General features: G+C 31.1%; 1 protein-coding gene across 1 annotated transcript in view; it reads right to left on the reverse strand.

Annotated features, from left to right (window-relative positions):
- Eg (eagle) overlaps nucleotides 1-19,260 on the reverse strand; it is a 44,769-nt gene that overhangs the window by 16,123 nt on the left and 9,386 nt on the right. The window contains exon 2 of the mRNA NM_001114367.1: nucleotides 18,410-18,487. Within this exon, the coding sequence (NP_001107839.1) occupies nucleotides 18,410-18,487 (78 nt within the window). The remainder of the gene's footprint in view (nucleotides 1-18,409; nucleotides 18,488-19,260) is intronic.

Genomic DNA, 19,260 nt, shown 5'->3' on the forward strand with positions numbered 1-19,260 from the left:
TTTTTTTCATAGGAACTTTTAACTCAGTTGGATATCTTATCAGTTATTAATCAGCGATTGTCCGAGGCTATGAATAAGCTGTTAGAAACATCAGTCAGATCACCTTAATAGATAATTAGTTAAATTTAACCAAAATAAATCATAAGCAGTAATCTCTACATTATTTAAAAGACGAATGTGACTTCGATTTAAGTTGTTTTAAGTAAATATTTCAGTCATTAATTAATTTTTTTATAAAATGTGTTCAAATTTTGCCCAATTTAGATGTAATTATAGTACCTAGATATAAAATAACCAAATCTTTACATAAATATTAAGTTCAAAAAAATTAATTCAATGTTCCGCCCTTAGTAAGTATGATTTTAATTAGCTAAAAAAATTGGTAATAAATGTGAAAAGCTTGTAATCAGTACTTTTGATTTGGTTAATCGCCACTCCAATTTTTTCATCTACTTTTACAAGGAAAGTTACTGGAAGAGCATTTATTTTTTTTATTATTGGAGAGCAGACCCCCTTAGGTGTTAATGCGCCCATCACCGTAATCTAGAACTGTAATCGTGTGAAGTGTAAATTTCGCTAATTTAAAATATTAAATTTGGCCATAGTGTAATTACGCGTTGACTCACACCATATGCCATTAAAATCGGAAACATTTTCCTACGATTATTTTTCTCGAATCCTAGCGAGAGGTGAGAGTATGACCTGGGTCGTCGGGGTCACAATGACCGAGCCTAAATACCACATTTTTATTAGAAAGGTTATTTTAATGAATCCCATATTTTCACCAACTTTACTAACGTAAAGACGAGCGTACCATATGTGTTAAATATTTATGTGCTCATTCTACACTGCCTGCGATAATAAATTCTCATTTTTTAAATATAAATTAATAATCTTGGACAAAACAGGCAGTGCCGTACAGGTGGTCTAACCCATAAAAATTTCAGATCAAATTAAAATGCTCATAATTTCGAAGAAGCGTGGAAAAAATATTGTAATAGGAAAACCCCGACCACAATATAATCGCGCATTAAAGTCAGAAGTAAGACAATAGCGCCAATAAATCAAAATGCTAATTCGTAACAAATTCAAAATCTGTAATTTATGTTGTTTCGCTAATGAACATCTTATTACTACATGTGCGATACATGTCCATTAAGATTACCCACTTATACGCTTCCTAATTAGTATTAAGCATTAACATTCACACGAAGGTCAAAATCACTTTTAATATGTTTACGTAAACAAAATTATAACCAGGAAATAAATTATTACCAATGTAAGTGATGGAGCGAAGATATGACTGATTAATCATCACCGTCAGAGGTGAAGTTCAGAAATCAAATTCACGAAGAAAGCATTAGATTGCTCGCTCGCACTAAAATTGTGGCTTTTATGAGGTTTATTACTTTATTTATAGTTTTTTTATTGATGTGCAAATTACACCAGTGTGAAATCTTAAGACGATAACACACCTTGTGTTGTTGTGCTAAACATTCACTTTTTCTCCAAAACCAGATGTTAATAACTCAACATTTTATTAAGTAAAAATTAGCAAAAACAACGTTACAAGTGCCACCTATGACTTCCAACTTCCAAGTTTCCTTTACATTTTTTAACCTGTTTTTACATAATCGTATTAATTAGTAATTATCTGAGTACTAATTTTTTAATGAATGTGTAAGATTACATTATCATACATTACCGTTTCCTCGCTTTTAAATATTTGCAACAAATCAAATAAAGAATGTTAAAGCCACACTAGAAGTAATGAATCTTGGCTAATAATGTCATTAGGATCGTTTCTTAAATTACATGAGATCGCAACAATTTCACAGGATGTAAAGAAAATTCTTGCTAAATCCGTACACGTAACCAAAGCTCAAAGGATTCATTAAACTAATACAACCACAATTAATCTTAATTAGTATCAGTTGTCAACTTAGCAGTGCACTTGACCATTAGAAAGTGAATAATTTCCTACCGGCTTTATAGCGATTTTATTGTGCAATTGTATTCAGTGAGTTGCTTCGCGTAGGTGTCCCTTTTTCAACGTAACAAAAGGATTGATGTTTGCTTATTATGCGACGCCATAGTTCCTTTCATATGCATATTCTTTAAATTAAAATAAATATAACACTTTCGCTTGCATTATTATGGCGAATCTAGTGGATATTTATGAGTCATTAAATTCGACATTCTACATCGGAGGACGCTTTCAGCGCAAAAATATTTGTTTACAAAGCTGCTCCAGTGATTTGTTTGTTGGCCAACACTTGCTGACACTTTCCTCAGCCGCTTTTTAACCGACTGTTTAATTGAAAGTTCAAATTTTTTTATTACCAGAATGTCTCAGCGCCCTGTAATTACGTGAAAAGTATAAAAGTATAAGATGGCTAAGTCAAAAAAACGCCTACGGTATCTTATTTGCGATATTTTTTATACAGTTGAGCAAAAACTATTTATTTATGAAAAAAGAGAGAAGTAGAAATTATGTTTTTTCTGTATCAGGAACGTAGAGAAAAACTTAGAAATACCAAAATTAGTATCAGGGGTAAACATATTAATCAACCCATCCTATAAATGTACTTATAAATTTGTTGTAATGAAAAATAAAGTATTTATTAAAGCAAAACTTCGTTTACAAAAATAGAGAAAAAGCCCAAGTCATTATATACCACAACAATTTATTGTTCGAAAGTTTAACTTCGTTTACCTATTAGGTTGTGATTGCAGAATTTTAGAATTAACAAAGGTTACTTACAGTTTTAGGAAAACCTTAATAAAGCTCTGCTTTCAGGAATACAAATAGATACATATTTCATAATTTCTAGAAAAGTTTAAAGTATAGCTGTCGCATTTGTTGAAAAAGCCTACAGCTAATGTGTAAATTAGGCTAGTTTGAAACTAACTGGTTAGTTTATAAACTACCCAAACCGTTGGCTATTTTAATAGAAAACGCAGTTTCAACTAAAATAGGGGCTATAGTTTACAAACTAGCCAAGAATCTTGGCTAATTTACTTAAATGATAAAATAGCTGAATACTTTATACATTTTCTAAAACATTTTCTAAAACATTTTGGCTAATATTAAAATCATACTTTCTCGTAACACAAAATATCCAAGTCTTTAACTAGTTGACAAACTAACCAACTCGCTAGCTAACTTAGTACCTAAATTAATTTATAAACTAACTGAAACAATAGATTTTTTTCTTATTATAAACTTTTTTTTCATTTTTCACTTTTTATTAACCAACTAATTTATAAAACTTGTAACGACTTGGACTTGCAATCATTAAAATAAAAATATAAATTTTTATTCTATCTTTTAAGTAAATTAACCAACGCCTGCCTTTACAAACTAACCAACTAGTTTATAAACCAGCCAAGTTAACACATTAGCCATAACATATCTTAATAAATATTTAGAAAGTACGTCCTGTATTATAGCTAAGTTTAGCCACTGAAGAAAATATTTTTTGTTTAATATCTTTAGAAAAACGTAGTTCTATACCCTTACAGACCATTATAAAATAAAAATATTTATTATTATTAATTACGAAAATAAAATGAACTATTCAAATGTGAAATTTTAAACACCAGATGACTTCTCCTAATTTCTCGGAAGAACTTTGTGATTTCCTTCTCTGATTTTCCTGATTTTCCCAACTTATCATTACCACATTTACGTGGTGTTTTTAGCTTCGATTTTGATGGATTTTTTTAGATTAATTTAAAAATGAGTCAAACTCGTTTCTAATCGGGTGAAAAGTCAAATTTTTGTGATTGCTGATTATTTATCTACTCGATGATAATAGGTATGCCTTCTATGTAAAATCAATACAAAACACTTTTTAAATTTTTTAAATGTAAAAAAGCAGTCAAAATTAAAAGATGAAAAATTACAGAAAAAATTGTATGTCACTTGTAGTGGGTAGATATTTAGTATAATGAGGGAAGTTTCAGAAAACACACAAAACATAATACATAATAGTAACATTTTAATATGTACAAAATTATTATTTAAAATATTTCCTCCAAGTTCCCCAAACTTCCTCTGATTTCCCCAAGATTTTCATAGTTTTGTATATGGACTTCCTCTTGGACTTATAAAGCATATTTTGTAGAAAATCTTCAAAATCTCATTATGACAATATTTTTTAAGGCATTTGTTAATAAAATTTAACATTTTGTTTAAATTTTTCAAAATCGTACTTCAAAAACCAAAGTCTTGGCGGTCAATGATAAACATTTTGAATTTATAATTTTTCTAATTGCAGTCTCACTTTAATTTGCAAATTTAATTCAGTTGCACGTGCATGTTTGCATAAATATTTAAATTGAATTAATCTGACTCACATTGTTTCTTACGCCAAAACCATTTTGCCCCGCAATTTTGTAAAATCTAGCACGCGTCCGTAATTATTTAGCTTTTACCTTTGATCCATTTAGCATCGATTTAATAAATGATACTTTCAGGTTACAGGTTAATTACATTTTGTGAGGGAAGCCAAATTGCCAAAAGTATGACTAACGGTGGGGGCAGATAAGTGTTGAATGAAATAATCTTTGATTTAAATTTCAAAATCTCTTAGAAGAGGCGTAAATCAATTAAGAGCTCAGCTGATGATTTATTCCGACAGTTATGTCACTTTGTGAGTGAGTTGTGAAAATGCAGTCAACATGCATTATTCACATAATCCATATTGGACGCGTTTGAAGCGAGTTTCTAATGAGGATTGATTCATAAACAAAAGGAGCGGGGTTAATTACAGACATTAGTGAAAAGGTTGAACTCTACCTGCTGCTCATCACTACATCACCACAATCGACAGGTGCCATGACATGCAATCATTTAGGATCTACAACTCCGTTATCCAGAAAGGTGAAGAACGATGAAGGAAACGACTCAGCCGCATTTAACATTAAACACAATGTATTAGAGACGCAGCGGTAATTACAGGGCAAGCGCTAAACGAAAAATTACAAGTGATCTCAACGCTCGGTCAGGCAACATTCGGATGTTACCCGGAACCAATTTGCTCCGAATTATGCAAATTTATTCAAATGTCTGGTGACACATTCGATGCGATCTGAGACGGAGCGTGTTCACGTTACTTAATTACGGGATATAAATTTTCATGTTAATTTAATAATACGTGTACACATGTGTAAACAGTGACGGACCGTCTGACAAGCTCAAATTAATGCTAAGTTGCTATTTCTAAATTGACTGTAATAGACCCCCTGTTATTTCCTCTTAAACCATCATGAGGTAAAGATTTCGACGACGTAGCGGTAAAGTCTGAATTATTAACATCTGCGACCTTTTGACTTGTGCGAACTTGGAAATTCTTATAATTAATCGTTATCGGGTGATCTGTGAAACATAATTTTATCGACTCCAGCTAATAAGGTAAATTTATAGCCAGCAGTATTATTGTTAGCAGCGCAAGCCTCTAATATACCAATATGAATAAATCATGATTCTATCTCCAGTCATAAATTTCAGTTATGATATTCACACCGGTTGCACTTTTGAGCACAAAATCTGCCGTTTGGCCCCAATAAGCGCACAGAAGCCCGACTTTTATTTTCCAAACATCTGTGGCGTCGCGAGCGCGGAACCTTAATAAAGACACGGTAATGATAATGAATGAAATTGTTAGTCCCCTAACAGTAAATCCTTGTTTTACAACAGCGGGAAGAAAAATCCATTATGCGTTAAATCAACTCTAACAGTGAACAAAGTTTATAATTAACGCAAAACCATTTTGACGCCGAGGAATAATTTAAAGTGTAGTGTTTCCGTAATTGCAGCAATTAACAGAACGATATCCGTGAAATATGACTGTTTTATCGTTATTGAAACGATTATGAACAGAAGATGGCCTTTATGCAGCCGATTCGTCTTGATTTTTAATGGAAGAGATCATGTTACTCGTTGTAATAAGCAATTACTCAATATATTATCTGTTTGTATGCAAATGATCAGCTTGCATAACTTCGCAATTAAATATATTGCATTCATGGCATATGCTTTTATAAATTGTCTATTGAAACGTACATCTTGGGGTCAATATAGCGTGTTATGAAACTATAATTCAATAAAACTACGAATTTATTTGCTGTTGTGAGCCACATTTGGAGGAAACTCCAAGAGATGGACAATTCATCAACGAAAAAAAAATCAAAAACTAAAATTGTTGTTAATATTAGCACGATTTTAAGACACTTGTTTATTTTTTCAAAATCATCAAAACCCTAATGTTTACAACTTACTAATGGACATAAAAAACAATTTTTATTAAGTACATACATAAAAAAAATGATCCATTCACAGTTCTAAAAGTACTCCAACTTCGACATTTGGCATAAATTTTCTTTATTAATACATTTTCAGTTTTTTTAAACATAGGTTTTACAGCTACAATTTGGAAAGAAAATAGGATAAAATAGAGAGTACAGTAACCCAGTGTCTGCTTAATTCCAATACTGAGTTACTAGGCTGTTTTCCTTCCTCTGCCATGTCCTGAAGATGATATTAGTTGGCGAAACATCGATATTTAGTTTTGATTAAAAATAGACAAAAAACTTCGTTTATTATTATTTAACCTATTTAATTAATCTGTGAACATTTTTTTTCTTGGACTGTGACTTTATCAATGAAGACACATAAATAAGAAGTAATTTACGTGACGTTTAAAAAAATTTAACCATGACCATAGTCCACATATTCGAACTATTGCCGAATTAACTTTCTCAGTGACTCAAATTTTATTTGCAAAAAATAGCTCTTTGGCCTTTTACAAGTGTTCTTCAGAAAATGTACGTTGTCACAAACAGTTATATTTTCGGCATTTTTTGCAACTTTATAATTCACAGACAAGTTTTAGCTCTAAATCAGTTGTTAAAAAAAAGAGGTCAATTATTGTAGTAATGCCAATTTTCACCAATTTTGATTATTTTAATTTTTACCTGAATATTGGAAAACTTGTTTATTTCGGGAGAAGTTTTACAACTAGTTGAAATGCATAAAAAAATCGTTCTGAAGAAAAAATTATCGAGGAAAACGTGAAATTTTCTCGAAAAGCTCCAATTTTTTTACAAGGTTACAAGGTTATAACTAATGTTTCTGGGGTTGTTTTAGGCAAAGAAGGAAGAAATTTTTTCAAATTCGAAAAAAGTTGGGCAATTAATATTTATTTTGAAATAAAAAGAAAAACCTGAAAAAATTAACTGAAAAAAAATTAATGATTATCTTAAAGCTAATCAACAACGTTAGCGCAATATGGTATTTTTGTAGTTTGTTTATTGCCTTTGTTTATTTCTATGCATATTTTGTAAGCATAAATTCATTTTCAAATAATGTTGGATCAAAAAGGTGACTGTTTATCTTCAAATTCCTTTTAGTAGTGTGGGAATTTTACATGCAAACCCTTTACAGAATCAAACTTTTCTCTTTTAAGAATTTATTGTGCTGTAAAAAAATTCATAAAAATTTTTATTGTACTAATTTTAATGTGGGATCATATTTATATTAATTATTGACTCAAATTATTTAAATTTTTACGAAGAAAAAAATTATGAACACATCACCAAGTGTTTGATCAACATTTAATTATTACCTATTGTTCAAATGAGACTACATGGAGTGAGCTTTTGAACTTAAAATCGTTCTAAAAAAAAGTTATCGAGGAAAGCCTGAAATTTCCTCAAAAGGAAACCTATTAGACGAACCAGGTTTTTTTACAAGGTTACAAGATTTTCTGTGGTTCTTTTAGCCGAAGAAGGAAGAAATCTTTTCAAGTACAAAAAAAGTTGGGCAATTAATATTTATTTCGAGAAAAATAGAAAAACCTGAAAAAATTTTCTAGACAAAAAATAATGATTTTCAATAACGTTAAGCGCAATATAGTTTAAATTTAGTAATTTATTAAAACCTTTGTTTATTTCTTTGCTTATTTTGTAAGCATAAATTGATTTTCAAATAATGTATGAGCAAAGAGGTGACTATTCATCTTTAATTTTTTTTTCAGAAATATGGGAAATTTACATACAAACCCTTTATAGGATCAGACTTTTCTCCTCTGAGAATTTGTTGGGCTGTAAAAAAAATTCATAAAAATTTTTATTGTACTAATTTTAATGTGGGATCATATTTATATTAATTATTGACTCAAATTATTTAAATTTTTACGAAGAAAAAAATTATGAACACATCACCAAGTGTTTGATCAACATTTAATTATTACCTATTGTTCAAATGAGACTACATGGAGTGAGCTTTTGAACTTAAAATCGTTCTAAAAAAAATTATCGAGGAAAGCCTGAAATTTCCTCAAAAGGAAACCTATTAGACGAACCAGGTTTTTTTACAAGGTTACAAGATTTTCTGTGGTTCTTTTAGCCGAAGAAGGAAGAAATCTTTTCAAATACAAAAAAAGTTGGGCAATTAATATTTATTTCGAGAAAAATAGAAAAACCTGAAAAAATTTACTAGACAAAAAATAATGATTTTCAATAACGTTAAGCGCAATATAGTTTAAATTTTGTAATTTATTAAAACCTTTGTTAATTTCTTTGCTTATTTTGTAAGCATAAATTGATTTTCAAATAATGTATGAGCAAAGAGGTGACTGTTCATCTTTAATTTTTTTTTTCAGAAATATGGGAAATTTACATACAAACCCTTTATACGATCAGACTTTTCTCCTCTGAGAATTTGTTAGGCTGTAAAAAAAATTCATAAAAATTTTTATTGTACTAATTTTAATGTGGGATCATATTTATATTAATTATTGACTCAAATTATTTAAATTTTTACGAAGAAAAAAATTATGAACACATCACCAAGTGTTTGATCAACATTTAATTATTACCTATTGTTCAAATGAGACTACATGGAGTGAGCTTTTGAACTTAAAATCGTTCTAAAAAAAATTATCGAGGAAAGCCTGAAATTTCCTCAAAAGGAAACCTATTAAACGAACCAGGTTTTTTTACAAGGTTACAAGATTTTCTGTGGTTCTTTTAGCCGAAGAAGGAAGAAATCTTTTCAAATACAAAAAAAGTTGGGCAATTAATATTTATTTCGAGAAAAATAGAAAAACCTGAAAAAATTTACTAGACAAAAAATAATGATTTTCAATAACGTTAAGCGCAATATAGTTTAAATTTTGTAATTTATTAAAACCTTTGTTAATTTCTTTGCTTATTTTGTAAGCATAAATTGATTTTCAAATAATGTATGAGCAAAGAGGTGACTGTTCATCTTTAATTTTTTTTTTCAGAAATATGGGAAATTTACATACAAACCCTTTATACGATCAGACTTTTCTCCTCTGAGAATTTGTTAGGCTGTAAAAAAAATTCATAAAAATTTTTATTGTACTAATTTTAATGTGGGATCATATTTATATTAATTATTGACTCAAATTATTTAAATTTTTACGAAGAAAAAAATTATGAACACATCACCAAGTGTTTGATCAACATTTAATTATTACCTATTGTTCAAATGAGACTACATGGAGTGAGCTTTTGAACTTAAAATCGTTCTAAAAAAAATTATCGAGGAAAGCCTGAAATTTCCTCAAAAGGAAACCTATTAAACGAACCAGGTTTTTTTACAAGGTTACAAGATTTTCTGTGGTTCTTTTAGCCGAAGAAGGAAGAAATCTTTTCAAATACAAAAAAAGTTGGGCAATTAATATTTATTTCGAGAAAAATAGAAAAACCTGAAAAAATTTACTAGACAAAAAATAATGATTTTCAATAACGTTAAGCGCAATATAGTTTAAATTTAGTAATTTATTAAAACCTTTGTTTATTTCTTTGCTTATTTTGTAAGCATAAATTGATTTTTAAATAATGTATGAGCAAAGAAGTGACTGTTCATCTTTAATTTTTTTTCAGAAATATGGGAAATTTACATACAAACCCTTTATAGAATCAGACTTTTCTCCTCTGAGAATTTGTCGGGCTGTAAAAAAGATTCACCAAAATTTTTATTGTACGAATTTTTATGTGAAATCACATTTATAATAATTATTGACTCAAATTTATTAAATTTTTTCTTTTATAAAGGTTTGTAGGTATTATTATTAATAAAAAATACGTACTACTTATATTTTGTAAATTCCGCAATGACTCATTAGATGGTTATCATTTTGAAAACAGTACAGATTTTTAATGAAACTTTTGTAAAAATGTGGTGAAGTTGATGTCCTCCGACCCCGAAAGTGCGCTAAAGTAATGTAAGCAGTAATTTGCATTGTTGAAAGATAATGTCGATACCGGTACCTAATGTTAAACTCAACTATCTGTTCCGCATGATGTAAATTATGTGCGCCGCTGAAAGGTGTTATACATATCGTGTGAAATACACTTCGACGTGTAGAATAGATTAACATGATCACAATGTCTTTATCTCCATAAACGTTTCATTTGCTGACCTTAAATATCGTCATTTGGCCAAATGTTCCGGAAAGAATCGAATGTAATGTGTTTGTCGTGAATCGAAGAGTAATAGTTTTTCAATTGCATAATAGATCCATTTGGTTAATTTAGCGTACCAATAAACTACTGCTTGGTATAAATTATGGCACGGAAAAAAGAACTGCCTAAAGCTGTAATAGCATGTGTTTGGAATAACATGAGCATGAATATGTTGCATAGTCAAAGCTTGAGATGATCTGCTAACCTATTTCTCAGGCTAACTTTCTTTGGGTGGGTGTATGGTCGTTTATCGGTTTTACACTGTTATGTATGATATGTTGTGCTGGTAACAAGGACGTAGGCAAGGTATGGGTGTGGAATCTGATTATCTATGATTTAACTCGATATAATATTTTATGTGCATAGCCATCTTCTCCGGGAGAATAATGCTTTATGTCGAGAGCTTTTAATTATACCAGACTAATTTGTATTAGCAGTTAGTTTCGTGAGAACCTAGCACATCGCTACACCCATAAAAGTCCTCATTTTGTCATAAATATATCGGTATGCGCCCAACAATATGAAGCAGTTAACAACATTTAATTACCTCGACCTTTCGCTCCAGACCCGTCTTTTATCCTCTGCATACAAATGGCCCAAGATAGCGAAACCTAGCGGTCCAGTTTGCATTTCATTTGGTGTCCACCTAGCGCGCCAGACAAGAGCCTCATTGACCGGCCGTTCTAAAGACCTTACACGAAATTCGTGTTTTCTGTGTACAAGAACCGTGACATTTAAATCGCGTAAATAACGTTAGTGTGAATGTCAGAGATGCACCTCTTATCGAATTTTATACAGAGGAACCGGTTCGATAATCTAATACGGACTATAGACTCGTGCCGACTACATTTAGCCTCAAAGAGCTGCGTAAATTTCAAACTTTATTCATTCAAAAAGAAAAAACAGCCATGTTCACGTCGGCTATTAGTTAATCTCCGATTTCACATAATTTAAGCGAAAATTCTTACACTAGGAAATAAATCCGCTCCAACCATTCTTTCGAATTCCACTGAAATAATTTACTGAATTATTCCAATTATTGTTGCAAAAATGATGGCACTTAATTTTTTTCGCTCGGAACACACAGCTCGCACTTAGACGTTTGATATTTATAGCCAATATCAATCCTCTCAACCGTTATGGTACTTAATGTCAATATTCAATAGTAAAAACGTATTAGGTAATAAAAAAACAAATTAAAAGCGTCTTCACCAAAGCTCTCCCAAGTTTAATCAGCTGGGAATGCGGTTTCCAGCACTTGCTTCAGTTGTACATCACTGAGGTCGAAAACCACCATTGGGCAACGATTTAATATATTCCGAAAATTGTAGCTTTCAATAGATGTCGAAACATTTGGCAAGTCATTAAAGTCACGCTTTATCTGATTTAGTTTGAGTGTGTTTTCATAAAATTTTAATCAAGTGCTGTGTGTTTCATTAACATCTGAAAAGAGCCAAAGTAGGTGTTCAAGTATTAAGTCATAACCCGAAATTCGCGAGTTGTTTACAAATCTCGAGGACACTTGTGAACTATGAACTGTTGCAAAAGTTCGCACCCATTTGACTATTCTTGGAAACGGTTTAATTAACCCGTATTTTCCACCTCCCCCAGTTTGTGCAATATTTTCAGGAATTATCTGAAAGATGAAACTGGTGGAGCTTGAAATGATTCCTTTTTCACGTGACCGTTTTTATTAAAAATAGATTTGTCTCTGGCAAGCGTAAACTTTTAATAAATCGAGCCGTTTTTGAGCCGATAGAAGATAACCAAATATAGCATATTGCCCAAGAAGTAGCTTAAACAAGCGTAATCTATGATCAGTTCGGAACAAATCCTTATTGAGTGGAGTATAACTCAACAGATTGATCTGTTTTATCTCTGCGCTACTGCTGAATCTAAAGATATTCGATCTGATAGATAATTGATGGGCAGTGTTCACTGTAAACAGTAGCTAATCTTTGAATTCATGCTTCATTCGTCAGAGAAAAAGCAAGAAAGCAGATCAAACTAATTTCGAAATAGGGAATGGAAATTAAACGCTCTTAATGAATGAGTTCCAATCTATTCTCCCATCGCCCACCAGTTTTATTCCTAGTTATCAGATCAGATTACTTCGTTTGGAAGTGTTTGGACATACTATTCTAGTTTCGAAAATGGTAACAAAGCGAAAAACACCAAAAAAGCACTATTTTTTTCATTTGTTGTTGCAATATTTCACAAAGCAATTAATTTATTAAATAGGTAAACATGGTACAAAAGTACGCATAAAAATTGTTGCTAATTATTGCTAATGTTAGTTCTGAAAAAATTCTAATGCAGAATGAAAAATGTAAAAAAATTAACAGAAAGCGCTGATTTCTGTGTGATTTTTTTTTGAGATACAGTGGAAATATATTTTTAGCAAACGCACCTTGTACAAGGCCCTATGTTAAAAAAAAATCAATTACAAAGATTTTATTTAGCCTTGTAATTACGAGTTTCATTTGTACAAAAATACGCATAAGAAAAGTTGCTAATTGTTGCTAATTTTACTTATAAAGAACTGTATAAAGATTCTGAAAAAATCACATGTATAGAGAAAACGCTGATTTATGTGTGTTTATTATTAGATAATTTTTGAGATATATTTTTAGTAGACGCATTTAAAAAAATTGAATTTCTATTACAAATGAAGATCTTGTTCAGTCTAGAAATTATTAGTTCTTTCGCAAAATTTTTAAGAAAAGCTCGATAATTTAAACATTTCCTCTTGGTGTAAGAGATTTTTAATTAATTTTGTGGCCTTTCTTTGGGTGACTACCACATAATTTAAAAAAAATGCCAGCTACATTTCAAAACCAAAAAAGTTTTGAAGAATTATCGAAGATTTTTTCCAAAGCTTAGAAACTACTGATAAAATAGCTTATTTCCGTACAATATTTTCCACAGATAGCTCGCAAGGAAAATTTGTACAGGGTGCGTCAATAGTGGGTTACTTCTGACATCTCCTAAGATGCAACCAAAAATACTAATTACACTTACTACTTAGATACTTTGTTTGATTTTTAGAAACATTAATTGAATCAGCACTGGTTTTTTGTCTTTTAAATAAAAATAGTTCACAATGAAGTTTTAGCAAAACTGTCAAAACAAACTTGACACTACCCAGAACATTGTAATCAAGAAATAAATTTAATTTTTTTAACGATTACCGATCTAGTCAGCTGGAATCAGTATTATTGGTTGCATATTTATACAAATTCAGAAATAACCCACTATTGACTCACCCTGTAGAAATCCTGAAAGCGAATTTTGCTGTAAAACAAATCATCGTGACTTTTTTCTTCAGTTTTGATTTTTTTTATTTTTAAATATACAAAGAGTTTAGTTTATTTGTGGGGAATTCTGAGGCCACAAATTAATTGCCTGCTGTCTATTTATTTGAATGCAATGAGTTTTTTAATAGACACGTATGAATCTATATTTCACACTTAAAAGGAAATAATCATTACAAAATGTCAAAAGTGCCCAAGTATCGCTGGATATAAATTGCGACTTTTACACGAGTGCTTAATTACTTGTAATTATTGATAATAATTCATCTACGACAGCTTTCCCAATGGCATAGAGAAATTTTTGTATCTGCGAACTCTAGGAAACTCGTGATTTATTACACCTGCTGTCAATGTACCTATTTTCGTCCACATTTTAATAAAATTAAAAAACCACCAAATTTTAGTCCCAGTTCTGCTAATTGTTACGTACAAACAATCTCTCCACATTCGTGATTTCATATATCATACGCAACAATGCAAATGAGCAGGTATATCTATGGCAAAAGACTTAACATTGTTATTAAACCCACGCGTCCGACTAGATCAACATTTCTTCAACCAGCAGAATTGTATTAAGTTCGGAGACTGTATCAGGATTAAACAATAAATAATGCCCTGTTAATATTAATGTATTCCGCAAGTTCTTATTCGATAATACGATTACGCTTACAGGGGCCGACTATAAACAGTTTGACTCACACTCACGCTGCTGCTAATCAGCTGAAATATGCGTAATATCTGTCCATCTTACACAAGTTATTGGTTTCCTGCTGATAAAGCCACGATTTATTTTTGCTCCAAAAACCGCACACAAATATCCCATTTCCAATATTTTATTATTTCAATTGACGCCAAGATTAAAATTTTAATTGAATTGATTACGATATCGATTTTTTGCCCACTTTCCTAATTATTTATTTATTGGTCTTTCGTAGGTTGAGCAATTTTTTATTTTCTGTCCCTTACCCTTTCAGAGGCATGTTTACAGAACTGAGGTGATTAGCATAAAATGCTGATAACTCAAGATGGGCCTTTCCCTAATTATTTAAAATTTATTGGCCTTTCGTCGGGTGTGCGTGAAATATTGTAAATATGGCTGGTGCAGTACAATATCTTCATCAGTTGGCCGTTAGTTGTTGAGTAATCCTCCAGAGCTGAATCAATCACGAGGAGGACGAGTGTTAATTGCGATGCCTTTGAACCCACAGGACGTCGACGTAGTGTCGTGGTTTATGGCTTTATGGGCATTCGGTTGCGTCACGGATATTAATAATTGTTTCCGTGGTCGCCCGCATACTTAATTTATAATCTAGCGGTTGAGAATTGGGAGCGGTCATTAACGATACATTGTTGATATGTGGGAGAATTACCAATTATAATTGAACTTGCACATTCCGAAATAAAAACGTGGCACACGTTTGTGTAGCATTTATTTACAAATAACAGCCTACCAGTCGTCGGTGGTTGAATCCATTGTTGTTACCCACATTTTCCTATGTTTATTCATCAGTGTTTAAAAATGTCGAGTGCAAAAAAAATCGCCTAACAGATTACACTTAATAGTACCACGTCCAAATGAAGCTATTTATGAACGGCCAGGAGCTACGAAAATGTCCGCCTTGCACTGTTGATCCTTTAAATTATCAAACATAAGAAGATTTATTTTTTGCTGTTAGCGTAACAACCCACACGACTGAAACCAAGACAAATCTCTTATTTGCTTTTTTAAATCATCCCAAGAGACAAGTCTATATTTTATGCTATAATCTATGGAAATATTTAAAAAAATTGTTGAATGTAAGAAGACCAACGCACCTGCCGGAAAATTGTTGTTTCCAGCGAAATTTACGATATTTTATAATCGGAAGAAATATATAACAAATTTTTAATCCATGTTCTGAAAAAAGTACCTGTCAGGATGCTATGCTCATCTCACAGGTGTAGCGACAGCTGCAAAAGCTGGCGAGCTTTGGGCAAATCACTCGTTTATTTGCAAAGGAAATGGACTTTTTGTTACAAAATTAAACACCACATAAACCAATAGATTTATTGTTGTAATCCTCCTCCAACTGGCAGACACTTAAAACATTAATTCTTTTTTTTAACTATAGATTTTCTGTGGCAACTTGCGATTAAAATCATAGACAAAAATGAAAAAACAGGCAAATGTTTGGATTTGCAAAGTATTTATTTATCCAAATACTTATTATATTTCTCAAAAACGACAACAGTTGGCGGTTTATAAATTTATTGTTTCACGATTTATGGTCAAGCTTTATAATCTGTTTTTCTACTGTCAAATATCTTTTAAAGAAAGTTCTCTCTAAGCTCCTCAATTTTCTCGTATTGTTAATGTTTTTTTATTACTCAACACAAATCGTCTTGTTGTGGCCGAAAACAACAATACGTAAGGTTTCTAACTGAAAAACTTCATTTTAGGTCTTGTTTTGTTTAAATGAGTAGCGACTGTTTAGCTCTGAAACAAACGACGCAACTCTTATAAGTCTCTTGATGTTTTTTACAAACATTACGAAAAAAAATGCCACTAGCCCCAAAAAACATTATTAATAGGTTTATAGTCAGTTCACATTGAATTTGCTAAGCAAATTTAACAAAATTTAATTAAACACTAAGAATTAATTGATTATAATTAAGGTACTGACTGTCATGGACAGAGGTTCTGCCATCAAGTGATCTTGACAACAACGGCTTTTTGACCTTGAAAAAATGCCAAAAGAGTGACAGGATTTGAAAGATTTTGTCAATGTCACAATTTATTGACACAAAAATTAACCTAAAACATATATTTTTGACAATGTAGTCAATTTGACAAAGAAAATTTTTAAAGTCAAAAAGCCGCTGTCATTGTCAAAATCATATGATGGCAGCATCCAGTATCTAAATTACAATTAAATGTAAGCTGCATAATTAATAAACTTTTTTTGGCGTAAGGAGCACTTTTTTGGAACTAACAACAATTTTTTCATGTAATCTTTGCAGAAATCAAAAAAAATTTTCATCGACTAAATATTAATTCATTAATTTTGATTATAAAGAATTGTCGAAAAATTCTGTAAAAATTCACGTGCATAGAGAAAAGAATTAAATATTTGCTAGCGAACGCTAATTTCTGTGCCATTATTAGTTTCTGAGATACCTATAGTAAAAGTAAAAATATACTTTAAGCTTTCTCCTGTAAAATACCTTTTTCTAGAAAAACAAAACAAAGAGAATTAAATTCGACTTATGAATTTAGTGAAATTTTTGTAGTTTTCTCAGCATTGTATTTTATGTAATAAGTTCTATAAAGCGCACCTTTACGAGATTAAAAAATATAGTACTAACGTGTTATTCCTATAATAATAAAAATAAATAGTACCTAAACGGCCACATGGAAAAACCAAAACGTTCTCTTCAAAATTATTTCTATATTATTTGAAATAAAATAATAATTTTTGTCTGTGATTTTATAATGATTGAGAAATTGTTTTTTAGTCTTCACACAACTTTAATTTTAATTTCTAACAATAAAATTCCCTAAGATTCAGTTAGATGTTTCGATTATTATTTATAATAAATACTTAACACTGTTTTATAATCAAAAGAAAGTGTCCGGAAATTTGCCCATTTAAGTAAATATATAACATGGATTTGGAGATTCTTCTTCACACATGTGATCCATTTGGTCATAGATATTTGGGACTTTAACGTAAAAAAATAAAGACAACGCAAAGAAAGTTTCTAGTTTGTTTTAATTAAAAGAGTAAGATTCGGAACTTATAGTTTTTTTTTGAGAAATTGTGTAAAAAATCAAATGAAATTCTTAAATCAGCTTTCAGACCGGACAGCGCCATCATTACAAATTTAAACGAGCCATTAATTTGTATCCTTACCGATGGCTATCTATGTAAAATACTTCATTAAACAATTTACACCTAATAATTTACAAATATTATTCGTAATGGTTCATTAATTTAACTAACTACTGTTTAATATTTTTACGCAAAATGCGCGTTAGAAATGACTAGCCATTATTTTATTTAAATTGCCTGTTTACTATTTATCTATGGAAAAATCTACCCAAAAAGCGGGCAACCGGTTTGATTAAATTTTCGTACGCAATAACACAGTGCTTATGTTGTTCATCGAAGCAACAAAGAAAAAATTTTGAAACAACGCAAGTCATAATTTCATTAGTGAAGTATCCAAATTTTCCAAACGCTTTCTACTTCTTTGTTGTAGTGTCCCTAGCAAAAAATTTAAGATATCAAACAGCACATCGATTCCTATTGTTGTTAATTAAATCGCCATCTGTTCCGAGTGCATTATTTTACTGTCATCGTTATGACTTTAGAAGCGAGCGTAGTTTAATTATCCTGCGTTCTTAAAACGCCTTGTTGGTGTTTCTAATTAAAGTAATGCACTCCTCGGAGATGACAGTGTAATACGCTAGCCTCAAAGCGCTAATGATTTAATTATGCTAATTTCGGGCACTTAACTGGACCGAGAATTCGCCCGGCTTGCCATTTGTCATCTTATTCAGCGACAAGCTCAGCAATTATAAATATTATAGGAGCAAAGGTGATACCAACCTTGCATCCCTCGCAGGTAAAAGCTCCAAAGTGGAATCCGGCCGCTGGCTCTCCGCAGACCTTGCACAGCTGGTTCATCTAAAATGTACACATTTTAATTACTAATTTTAACATCACTTACTGGCTTGTGTGGAGACAAATTACGCAAATACATAAAATGTCATTCTCGGAACGGGAACCATTATCCGCGAACGTTCTGCTAATAACCGAACAAATCACATTTATTATTAAACACGTTACATATTCATAAAACCTCTCGACTTTAATGCATGATTCATTCTTTATTTAACTGAATATATGGACAAGTCGTGTCTCTTGAGAATATACAGATCAATAGAAAAAGAGATAAAATTGGTTTTACTAATCTTGTATTTACACATAATACAAAGAAAACTCCGCTTGATGGACTTGGAGTGCTTTAATAGCCTGAAAAAATGGCATAAAGGAAGAGAATCTTTCACTAAATATCGTGTACAGTACTAATCTTAATGTCTCGGTAATGAAACTGGTTTACTGGCTTACTACCTGGTTTCCATTACCAAAAGCAAAAAATTACGTTATTTGTGCGATGACACTTTGCTAGAAACATGTACTGCAACATTTACGCAACATAAATCTGAAATATCCGTTACCGGGACTTTTTTTCTTTATTTTCGATTTTCCGAGAGATATTTGTATTTAGATGCAAATACATAACAGCAAGAATATCACATATTGCCAAGTTTTTAACCACACACTCGTATATTATTACAATTATCCAACAGTTACAGATTTTGAGCAGTATTTTGAAAACAGAACAAAAATCTAAATTAATTAAAGAGACATACCTCCAATTTATTTTCATGTATTAA

This window comes from Tribolium castaneum, chromosome 1 (assembly GCF_031307605.1).
Source record: "Tribolium castaneum strain GA2 chromosome 1, icTriCast1.1, whole genome shotgun sequence".
In the NCBI taxonomy this organism is placed as follows: Eukaryota; Metazoa; Arthropoda; class Insecta; order Coleoptera; family Tenebrionidae; genus Tribolium; species Tribolium castaneum.